The sequence below is a fragment of the Triticum dicoccoides genome, chromosome 1B, assembly GCF_002162155.2.
Source record: "Triticum dicoccoides isolate Atlit2015 ecotype Zavitan chromosome 1B, WEW_v2.0, whole genome shotgun sequence".
NCBI classification, from domain to species: domain Eukaryota; kingdom Viridiplantae; phylum Streptophyta; class Magnoliopsida; order Poales; family Poaceae; genus Triticum; species Triticum dicoccoides.
Genome location: NC_041381.1, coordinates 464,666,693 through 464,678,775, shown reverse-complemented (window position 1 = coordinate 464,678,775; position 12,083 = coordinate 464,666,693). Strand labels below are relative to the sequence as shown.

The 12,083-nt window shown below is 41.2% G+C and overlaps 1 protein-coding gene across 1 annotated transcript in view; it reads right to left on the bottom strand.

The window, feature by feature from the left end:
• Positions 1 to 9,290: 9,290 nt before the first annotated feature.
• The window catches only part of LOC119341520 (hydroxyproline O-arabinosyltransferase RDN2-like), a 6,139-nt gene continuing 3,346 nt past the window's right edge, over positions 9,291 to 12,083 (bottom strand). Inside the window, exon 8 of the mRNA XM_037613398.1 lies at positions 9,291 to 9,753. Within this exon, the coding sequence (XP_037469295.1) occupies positions 9,688 to 9,753 (66 nt within the window). The 3' untranslated portion in view covers positions 9,291 to 9,687. The remainder of the gene's footprint in view (positions 9,754 to 12,083) is intronic.

The following is a 12,083-nucleotide window of genomic DNA, read 5'->3' as shown; positions in this document are numbered from 1 at the left end:
AGGCAGCATCGATCGGCTTCAGTTAGCAGCAGTAGTAAAGGAATCGATCGCTCGGGTTCAATAACACGTAGCCTGCAGTGCAATCGCTGGGGTTCAGTTAGAGCCCAACGCCTCGCTCAGGTTCAGTTAGAGCCAACACCTCGCACACACGCACGTACGTGTACAAGAGAAACGTGCATTGCTCGGCCCCCGACCACCCACCATAACCGGGAACTCCCCGAAATTTTCCTCGCCCTCGCTTCTAACACGATTTTTTCCGTCATGGACGGCCCAAATAATGTCATGCAGCTGCGTCTCCGGCCCGCCCAGGACGAAAAGCCCATTTTCTATCATGATTTTTTGTCATAGAAGTAGGAGCCCACCACATCTATGATGATACCGGGTTTTGTCACAATTATCGTCATAGAAGTGTCATATGTATGACAGGAAAAAAATTGTTCGGCCCAAAATGTCACGGATGTGTCTTTTTTTTGTAGTGAAGCCTTTTGACGTAAGCATCGCATCCCCAAACTTTAAGAAACGACAGCTTAGGTTTATTCTCAAACCACAGTTCATACGGTGTCTTCTCAACGGATTTAGATGGTGCCCTGTTTAATGTATATGCAGCTGTCTCTAATGCATAACCCCAAAATGATAGTGGTAAATCGGTAAGAAACATCATAGTTCGCACCAAATAAAGTACGGTTACGACGTTCAGAGACACCATTACGCTGTGTGTTCCAGGTGGGGTGAGTTGTGAAACTATTCCACATTGTTTTAAATGAAGGTCAAACTCGTAACTCAAATATTCGCCTGGGCGATCAGATTGTAGAAACTTTATTTTGTTGTTACGATGATTCTCCACTTCGTTCTGAAATTCTTTGAACTTTTCAAATGTTTCAGACTTGTGTTTCATTAAGTAGATATACCCATATCTGTTCAAATCATCTGCGAAGGTCAAAAAATAATGATACCCGCCGCGTTCCTCAACACTCATCGAACCACATACATCGGTATGTATTATTTCCAATAATTCATTGGCTCGCTCCATTGTCCCGAAGAACGGAGTTTTAGTCATCTTGCCCATGAGGCATGGTTTGCAAGTATCAAATGATTCATAATCAAGTGATTCCAAAAGCCCATCAGCATGGAGTTTCTTCATGCGGTTTACACCAATATGACCTAAACGGAGTGCCACAAGTATGTTGCACTATCATTATCAACTTTGTATCTTTTAGCATCAATATTATGAATATGCGTATCACTACAATCGAGATTCAATAAACCATTTACATTGGGTGTATGACCATAGAAGGTTATATTCATGTAACTAGAACAACAATTGTTCTCTGACTTAAATGAATAACCGTATCGCGATAATCATGATCCAAACATATTCATGCCCAACGCAAATACCTAATAACATCTATCTAGATCCAACATTAATCCCGAAGGTAGAGGGAGTGTGCAATGGTGATCTTATCAACCTTGGAATCACTTCCAACACACATCGTCAGCTCGCCCTTAACTAGTCTTTGTTCATTTTGCAACTCCTGTTTCGAGTTACTAATCTTTAGTAACTGAACCGGTATCAAATACCCAGGGGTTACTATGAACACTAGTAAAATACACATCAATAACATGTATATCAAATTACCTTTGTTCACTTTGCCATCCTTCTTATCTGCCAAATATTTGGGGCGGTTCTGCTTCTAGTGACCATTCCCTTTGCAGTAAAAGCACTCAATTTCAGGCTTAGGTCCAGCTTTGGGCTTCTTCCTGGGAGTGAAAACTTGCTTGCCATTCTTCTTGAAGTTCCCTTTCTTTCCCTTGCCCTTTTTCTTGAAACTAGTGGTCTTGTTAACCATCAACACTTGATGATCTTTCTTGATTTCTACCTTCGCTGATTTTAGCATCGCGAAAAGCTCGAGAACCGTTTTCGTCATCCCTTGCATATTATAGTTCATCACGAAGTTCTCGTAGCTTGGTGGTAGTGACTAGAGAACTATGTCAATCACTATCTTATCTGGAAGATTAACTCCCACTTCATTCAAGCGATTGTAGTACCCAGACATTCTGAGCACATGCTCACTAGCTGAGCTATTCTCCTCCATTTTTTAGGCAAAGTACTTGTCAGAGGTCTCATACCTCTCGACATGGTCATGAGCCTGAAATACCAATTTCAGCTCTTGGAACATCTCATATTCTCCGTGACATTCAAAACGCTTTTGAAGTCCCGGTTCTAAGCCATGAAGCATGGTGCACTAAACTATCAAGTAGTCATCATATCGACATTAAAAAACGTTCATAACGTCTGCATCTACTCCTGCAATAGGTTTGACACCTAGCGGTGCATCAAGGACATAATTCTTCTGTGCAGCAATGAGGATAATCCTCAGATCACGGACCCAGTCCGCATCATTGCTACTGTCATCTTTCAACTTTAGTTTTCTCTAGGAACATATCAAAAAACATAAGGGACCTACAACGCGAGCTATTGATCGACAACATAATTTGTAAATACTATCAGGACTAAGTCCATGATAAATTAAGTTCAATTAATCAAATTACTTAAGAACTCCCACTTAGATAGACATCCCTTAAGTCATCTAAATGATACGTGATCCAAATCAACTAACCCATGTCCGATCATCACGTGAAATGGGGTAGTCATCAATGGTGAACATCTCTATGTTGATCATATCTACTATATGATTCACGTTCGACCTTTCGGCCTCCAGTGTTCCGAGGCCATGTCTGTACATGCTAGGCTCATCAAGTTTAACCTGAGTATTCCGCACGTGCAAAATTGTCTTGCACCCGTTGTATATGAACATAGAGTCTATCACACTCAATTATCACGTGGTGTCTCAACACGATGAACTGTCGCAACGGTGCATACTTAGAAAGAACACTTATACCTTGAAATTTGAGTTAAGGGATCATCTTATAATGCTACCGTCGTACTAAGCAAAATAAGATGCATAAAAGATAAACATCACATGCAATCAAAATATGTGACATGATATGGCCATCATCATCTTGTGCTTTTGATCTCCATCTCCAAAGCATCGTCATGATCTCCATTGTCACCAGCTCAACACCTTGATCTCCATCGCTGTGTCATGGTCATCTTGCCAACTATTGCCTCTACAACTATTGGTAATGCATAGTGATAAAGTAAAGCAATTACATGGTGTTTGCATTTCATACAATAAAGAGACGACCATAAGGCTCCTGCCGATTGCCGATAACTTTTCCAAAACATGATCATCTCATATAATAACGTATATCACATCATGTCTTGAACATATCACATCACAACATGCCCTACAAAAACAAGTTAGACGTCCTCTACTTTGTTGTTTCAAGTTTTACGTGGCTACTACGGGCTTCTAGCAAGAACCGTTCTTACCTATGCATCAAAACAACAACGTTGATTTATCAAGTTTGTTGTTTTAACCTTCAACAAGGACCGGCTGCAGTAAAATTCAATTCAAGTAAGGTAGGATAAACAGACACCCGCCAGCCACCTTTATGCATAACTAGTTGCATGTCTATCGGTGGAACCGGTCTCATGAACATGGTCATGTAAGGTTGGTCCGGGCCGCTTCATCCAACAATACCGCTGAATCAAAATAAGACATTGGTGGTAAGAAGTATGACTATCACTGCACACAACTCTTTGTGTTCTACTCATGCATATCATCTACGCATAGACCTAGCTCTGATACCACTGTTGGGGAACATATCATGCAGTTCAAAAATTTCCTACGCTCACGCAAGATCTATCTAGGAGATGCATAGCAACGAGAGGGGGAGAGTGTGTCTACGTACCCTTATAGACCGCAAGTGGAAGCATTTGACAACACGGTTAATGTAGTCGAACTTCTTCTAGCTCCGACTGATCAAGTACCGAATGTACGACACCTCTGAGTTCTGCACACGTTCAGCTCGATGACATCCCTCGCCCTCTTGATACTGCAAGGTGTCGAGGAAGTAGCCGAGTTCCGTCGGCATGACGGCATGGTGACGGTGATGGTGATGTGATCCGCGCAGGGCTTCACCAAAGCATCACGAGAATATGACCGAGGGTGTAATCTGTGGAGGGGGGCGCCACACACGGCTAACAGTTGATCTTGTGTGTTGTAGGCGCCCCCCTCCCCACACATATATAGGTTGGAGGGGAGGGGAGGCAGCCAAGGGGCGCCCAAGTAGGAGGAATCCTACTTGGGGTCCTCTCCTAATTCAGGCAATCCCCCTCTCCTATTCCTATTCAGAGTAGGAAGGGAAGGGGGGAAGGGGAAATCCTATTCCCTTTTTCCTTTCCTCCTTCCCCTTTCCTTCTCAAATTTGGCCAGCCCATATGGGGGGGGGGGCGTACCAGCCCCTTTGTGGCTGGTGTGTTTCCCCTCTTGGCCCATAAGGCCCATATCTTTTGTCGGGGGTGCCCGGAACCCCTTTCGGTGACCCGATAAGTACCCGATGCTTCCCGAAACACTTCCGGTGTCTGAATACCATCGTCCTATATATCAATAATTACCTCTCGACCCTTTCGAGACTCCTCGCCATGTTCGTGATCTCATCCGGTACTCCGAACAACATTCAGTCACCAAATCACATAACTCATATAATACAATATCGTCATCGAACGTTAAGCATGCGGAACCTACAGGTTCGAGAACTATGTAGACATGATCGAGACACCTCTCTGATCAATAACCAATAGCGGAACATGGATGCTCATATTGGCTCCCACATATTCTACGAAGATCTTTATCGATCGAACCGTTATGACAACATACGTTATTCCCTTTGTCATTGGTATGTTACTTGCCCGAGATTCGATCGTCGGTATCTTCATACCTAGTTCAATCTCGTTATCGGCAAGTCTCTTTACTCGTTCCGTAATACATCATCTTGCAACTAACTCATTAGTCACTTTGCTTGCAAGGCTTCTTATAATGTGTATTACCGAGAGGGCCCAGATATACCTCTCTGATACTTTGGAGTGAAAAATCATAATCTTGATCTATGCCAACCCAACAAACACCTTCAGAGATACCTGTAGAGCATCTTTATAATCACCCAGTTACGTTGTGACGTTTGATAGCACACAAGGCATTCCTCTGGTATCCGGGAGTTGCATAATCTCATAGTCGAAGGAATATGTATTTGACATGAAGAAAGCAATAGCAATAAAACTGAATGATCATAATGCTAAGCTAAAGGATGGGTCTTGTCCATCACATTATTCTTCTAATGATGTGATCATGTTCATTAAATGACAACACATATCTATGGTTAGGAAACTTAACCATCTTTGATTAACGAGCTAGTCTAGTAGAGACTTACTAGGGACACGGCTTTTTGTCTATGTATCTACACATGTATCAAGTTTCCGTTTAATACAATTCTAGCATGAATAATAAAAAATTATCATGATATAAGGAAATATAAAATAACAACTTTATTATTGCCTCTAGGACATACTTCCTTCACTTTCATCATTAAATAGGGTGCCTCTTCAAATTTTTACCTATTAAACTGATGCAAAAGGTTTTTTAATTTCCTGGTCCATTTCCAGTACGTTAAACATGGAATAGTTTCATTAGAAGCATAAACTTGAAAGATATGTATAAAACAAACAAGTGACAAGCCACTTCGTTGTTGGCTTGAGTAATTAAATTTGTTTTAACATAGTGTAGATGTGAACGCTCATACATACGCACATACACTTACTTCTATGAACACACGCACTTACACCCTACCCCTATAAGCATTTCCGAGAAACTGAGCCGACACAACATATTGAGATCGACGAAGTCGCCACAGACGCCTTCGTAGTCAACAGGAACGCCTCCTCCCACTGAACCACATCGCCGGAATGCTTGAAATAAATCCAAAAAAACGCGAGCACCGGTTGGTTCGCTTGAGTAATTCTGGTGGGCCGGGGATACCACTGAACTACTGACCATCCAACCACAGGTTGGTTCCCTTGAGTAATTCAACTTGAAGTTCCGGCCGCATGTGATGGTCAGACCAGAAGTGGTCGTAAATGGCCATTTGTATGCATGTTGAAATCAAAATGGTCGAAACAGAATCATCTTGAATGATTCTATAGACTTGAGAATATTCTCCAGCCACATCTTAAACAGTTGGACTTGTGTGTTTTGTTGATGCCTCATGGTAATAGTTTAGTCAGGCATTTGATCTTGTTTTATTCCATAATACGCATGTAAAATTATTGTGTAGAGACAATAACATATTAATTACCTCACTACTATAGGACATGCAGATGCAAGGGTGACTGCTTGAGTTTATCTTTATTGTGTGTTTTAAAAAATTATATATGTTTTTTTTGCAATTGGTGCATCATGTTAAAACTTGTGCACCTGACTTGGTGGAAGCACAGTCTTAGCATCATAATTAAAAAGAGAGGCAAATACGCAAATGACAAATTAAGTTGCACATGATGACCACTTTGATGTCTAAAATTGAAAATTACATGAAACAAGTGCTCAAACTTGTCCCGTGATGCAAATGCGGTGCAACTTTCGTATGTAGTTGTCTAAGGCGCATGTGTGGCATGCCAATCTACTTGGTCCACTTTCAATGGCTGGAGAGTCATATTTGGTGACCCCCCACCTAAATTAATACCAAAATATGCTGAAAATTCCCCTAAATTAATGCCAAAATCTGGTAAAAATCCAACAAAACTCCACTTTGCTCGTGGGGTCCCACAAATCAATGAACATTACATAGAATAATTGATATGGAAAACATATGCCCTAGGGAGTCGAACCAATGAAATCCTACCAAAACGGCAGCCAAGGTAACCACAACAACCGATGAATTTTGATATCCACAAAGCATAACGTTAGGACCGAGAGTATGTCGACCAAAGGGGGGGTGAATGGGAGATTCAAAAATTCTTTCGAATGTATTGAACATATCCCAAACACAACAGAGGAAATAAAGTACGATGAAAAACAGCTCAATCAAGCATGATGTTGGGGAGCATATCTATCAACATAGGAAGCAATTATGGCATGGGCTTGCGATAACACAGGTTTGATCACAACGATAGTAATGCTACACAATCATATGAAGTAACACGAGATAAAACATGACATGAGCAACGAAAGAAAACTACAATAGGTCAGCAAGATGATCCGTAGAATATGACAGAGATGATGAAGACAGTGATCAGAATGCAACAGGATGAACGCAAAGATATTTGAACTGAGCAACAGAGATGATCGATGCGAAAGAATGATACAACAGGTGATAATGATCGGATAAACTGTCAACACAGAGCACGAAAGTAAATTGCTGAAGGAAATGCAATAAAGTAGAATGAACTAGTGGTGCTCGATGGCTACAGATGAATTTGGTAGACTAGTTCACCCTTCTGCCAAAGGGCTACGTCTGGTTGGAGGGGCTATGACTTAACAGTAACACGGAAGACAAACTCTCTTCACCCTATTCTTTTTCAACTCGAAGTTGATCAGACTTCAGTTGATTTCAGTCGTGGTAGATACTTGTCGGCGATCTCCAAACCTTCGGTCGACCTTCGCGAACCACAATCACTCTTGGTTGCTGAAGATCTAGCTCGGTGAAGACAACGACTCTTCAACACTCGAGCCGAGACCTATCCATCTAGAGAGTGCGCGGCTATCACAAGTAATGGGTATAAGAACTCTAACTCAGAACTATTGTGATGCTAAACCACCGTCTAAGTTTGGGCTCTTGATTTTTCTCTCGATGGTCTTAAACTCAAATCACTCGGAGAGGGGATGCTCAAATCAATCTTCTCAGAAATCTTAAGCGGAGCAGCCACCGGACAAAGCTGGTGCGGGGTGGCTATTTATAGCCGCAGCCTTCCCTGATGGGAAATGACCAAATTGGACATCGAGAGCAGCCAATGGCCGAACGACACGAGTCCAATGGTCGGATTTTGAGCACAACAGTAACATTGCTTGCGGAGCAAGGAATGCTAACTCCTCGGTCTAAGACAAATCTCTCCCAGCGAAGAAGATCACAGTCTCTTGCTGGCAAGTATTTGCTCCGAACAAAGAGATTTCTCTTGCAACTTTCATAGGTTTTAGGCTAAGCATCACAGCAGATCTAAACTTCGAGAGCCTATACCCCTCTTAATAGTACGGAGGTCCTATGACTCAAATGAACCAAAGAAGAAAGACGAAAAGAATACTACGTCTTCAATTTGTCTTCGACTTACGTTCGCTGCAGTCAGCAATAATTTTCGAGGGCCTAATTTCTTCACATCAATCTTCTCGTCTACATATCTTCACTAGATGTAGCTCGTTCTTCTCTACAACGCAGATATACTTCGGTGAAGTTCCTCGAACTTGATACCGGAGACAACATTCTCTTCGATTTCTGTATGGACTATTTCTCTCTGTATGCACTAACAAACAAATCAGTCCATACCTGTTTCTGTTAACAATCTCCAAAACACAGAAAGACAGATATTGCACCAACACATAACTTTCCTCTTTTTTTTGAGAAACACAAAGCATAACTATCCTATAGTCGAACACGGGTGCGGCGTAAAATGGCCCGCGGTCAATGCAGCCCATTTTCAATGTTTTAGTTTCATTTCCCTTTAGAAATTCATAAAAGATATGTAAATAATAAAGTTAGAATATTCGAGTGTTGTAATCAATATACTCCCTCTATAACTACTTTAGTGATTTAAAAGATCTTATATTTCTTTACAAAGGGAGTACATATAAATAAAAAACTTACTTTTTAAAAGAAATGCCATCATGGCTAGCTTTATTAATTTAGCATAATGTTTACATCCTTATTTTTTTAATTATTACAAAAACTAACAGGCTAGCTCATGGGCAATTTGTAGTGCGGTATCATCCACACAATCCGCATAACCAGCCGCAGCCGAGTTCCACCATTGCATGTGTCCTTTGCGAAAGAAAAAGAAAAGACAGTCTTTACTAAACAAGTCCTCTACATTGCACTTCATGGGGAATTTTGCATTCACTACTTTTTGCAAAGAATCATAAGGATTTTTCTGTGATATAATCCAACAAATCAAATTATTGCAGGATTCAAACAGGCATGACATAACAATATTTTGTTCTTTCTATTCCTGTGTTTTGGAGAATCCTATGAATCAAATAGACCATAATATAGCACAGCTATACATGCAAATCAATTACGAGTGGCCCGGTGTCTCTAGAATAGAAAGTGAGGTAAACATAAACAACAATATGATATATCAAGTTTGAAGTCCCTCGAAAAGAAAAGGAGAACATGACGTGGGTGGATTTTTGCGGTTAACAACTTATCATTCAGATCACTCAGCAGGATGTTCTTAAGCAGCCACAAGAATTTGTTCCAGGCTGTAATATACTCCTACTTCCCATGGTAAGTATGAGAGTACTCAAGGATCCTTCATTTCTGCTTTGTAGTACAACTGAATGGACCAGGAGACTGAAAAAAGAGAGCTTTTGTTTCTGCTTTACAACCCAAAAATGAGACAAAGGATCAAATGACTACGTATTCTCTTGTCAACAACTGATTCTAGGTTAATGTGTAGGAATTAGCCACCATCCTCCGCTCAAGAGAACATGAATTGAATGCTCTGGTATTATTGATCATTGAGATTCTTTGATTCTACCCCAGCATCAGATGAATTAAGCTCCTCTCCGGCAAAATCATCATTCATATTTCGTCGTCCCACCCTACAATGTTTGCAGTGGCCTCATTGACCATCTTCACAAGGGTGGCCTGAAAAAATGTAATTCAGATCAGAAAACAACCATAGGAAGGGATTTTACATTTTATCACGAAACGCTAATTTAAATTGTAACGGATCCAGCTGTACTAAGCTCTAGCGCATGTCAAACTGAAAGAAGAAAGATACTTATAAAGTACAAAGTCGTCCAACGTAAATTTCTGCAGGCTGGTCTAGCTTTTGCATCAACATTTTTGTCTATTACCGGACGAATTTTCCATTAACAATAGCAGCAGATCCAGAAGAATTGTGAGAATTTCAATAGCGTAACACCCTAGTTGGATAGCCAGAAGCAAAGGTTCAGAAGTTTTATGACCGACCCGTAATTGTTTTTCTATTAGATTGACGTATAGATCACAATAAATAATCCATTGACATGGCCAATTCGAAAATTGCATATATTATATGGTAGTGCACATGAGATCATGGTAACACATGCCACTTATAACATCTTTGCTGGAATCACAGCCTGTAGCGGAAACTTGCATAAGGACGCTACTGCGCCAACTGATGTAAAATGCATGTATGCCAGGTTCATGTTGAAGTGCATACACCTATGTGCCAGTAGTAAGTGACAAAATTCGTCTTGAAAACAATGGCATGAGACTGATATTCACAAAGCTCTCATAGCACAATACAAGTGCATTAACTTATGCTTCATTGGAAGAAACTAATGGAGAATCCCTTCTACTAATGAGTGGCTAAGAACTGAGCGCAGCTCAGTTGGCTAGCAGCTTCTGTGCTTGAATATACCTCAACACAGCCCACTTGGATTCGAAACATGCCACAGGTGCTAGTGCCCCGTTAGTAAAGTTTTCTTTTTTACTGATGAGTGGCTCAAAAGATGCAAAAACTAATACCAATGCATCATTTGCAAGTTGGCTACGTGCATGTCCTGGCTCATCGAGTAGAACTTTGTATATTGGGTTACAAGCTAATATGGTATGGAATTCCCACTGAATCTTTGGAGAAGATGATGTGTCTAGCCGTCCAGGCTTATTTGACAATAGTCTTCTGAATGCATGCATTAGTTCCTTCACTCTGTTATAGACCTGGCTGGGTTTGGGTCAAAATGTAGGACAGTCGCCCTTGATCGGGTCATGCCACCTGCCAAGGCTCTGAGATATGATTAAAAAAAGACCAGGAAATTGTGTACAGAAACCTAAGCTTAACCAGATAAGTCCTAAAAATAGATTGACAACCAAATTATGACGTTCTTTAAGCCATAATCAACAAAGCTTTGCAGTTCAATCTTCTTCATCTCCCGATCCATGCTGCCGGTGATGATTCCCCCAATTGCTCAATACACTGACGATACTCTTCTCATTATCCAAACTTGCACTTGTCAGCTCCTTTGCCTCAAAAGGTCCTTTAGAGCTTTTGTCAATCCACTGGCCTTCAGGTTCAACTTCCATAAATTCGGCATCCACCCCATCAACACGCCTGAGGACAAAATGGCTAATTTAGCCGGTCTGTTTGGCTGCAAAACTGAGTCAATTCGTTTTACCTACCTTGGACTTCCTCTTGGTATCACTAGACCGAAAATCAGAGATTATGCCCCCTTCATCAATCATATCAACAGAAGATTAGCTTCCAGCTCGTCATTCATGTCTCTCTTAGTGGCCAAAGCTGTGATAACCGCTCCTCCAACCTTTTACACGGGTACCTCAGACGTCCCTGATGGTGTCAAAGAAATTGTTGATATATCTAGAAGAATTTGTGTCTGCAGTAAATCTGAATTCTCCAATAGACCTAAGGCTTTGGCAGCCTGGTCTAGTGTTTACCGCCGCAAATGCGATGGGTTTCTTGGTATTATCAACCTCTACTCAGAATGAAGCTCTGTTGATGAAACATCTCTTTAAATTCTATAACAAGGACGACATCCCCTGGGTCAATCCCGTCTGGAATTACTACACCAATATCCCTCCTCATGCATCTAGGCCCATGGGATCCTTCTAGTGGCATGATGTCTTCAAAATTTATCACAAATTCAGACAGCAGGCTCTTGCTCTATTGCAAGAGGAGATACTGCTCTCATCTGGAGCGGCAACTGATCTGATCACCTTTTGAGGAGTAGATTTCCCAGGCCTCATTCCTTTACCCTTGATAACCTTATATTGGTCCATGACGTGCTTGCTGTAAAATACCCTTTTAGATCTTTTTCATTTTCCTCTGTCCAGCTAGGCTTTTGATGAATTCCATGAATTCAGGCAATATCTGTCCAGCCTGCATCTTTCCCTGATGTGGCTGATTCTTGGTCCTTCTCACTGGGGTCAAAATTCTCTTCTAAAATATATAGCGCCTATTTTCAGCACATTCAGAT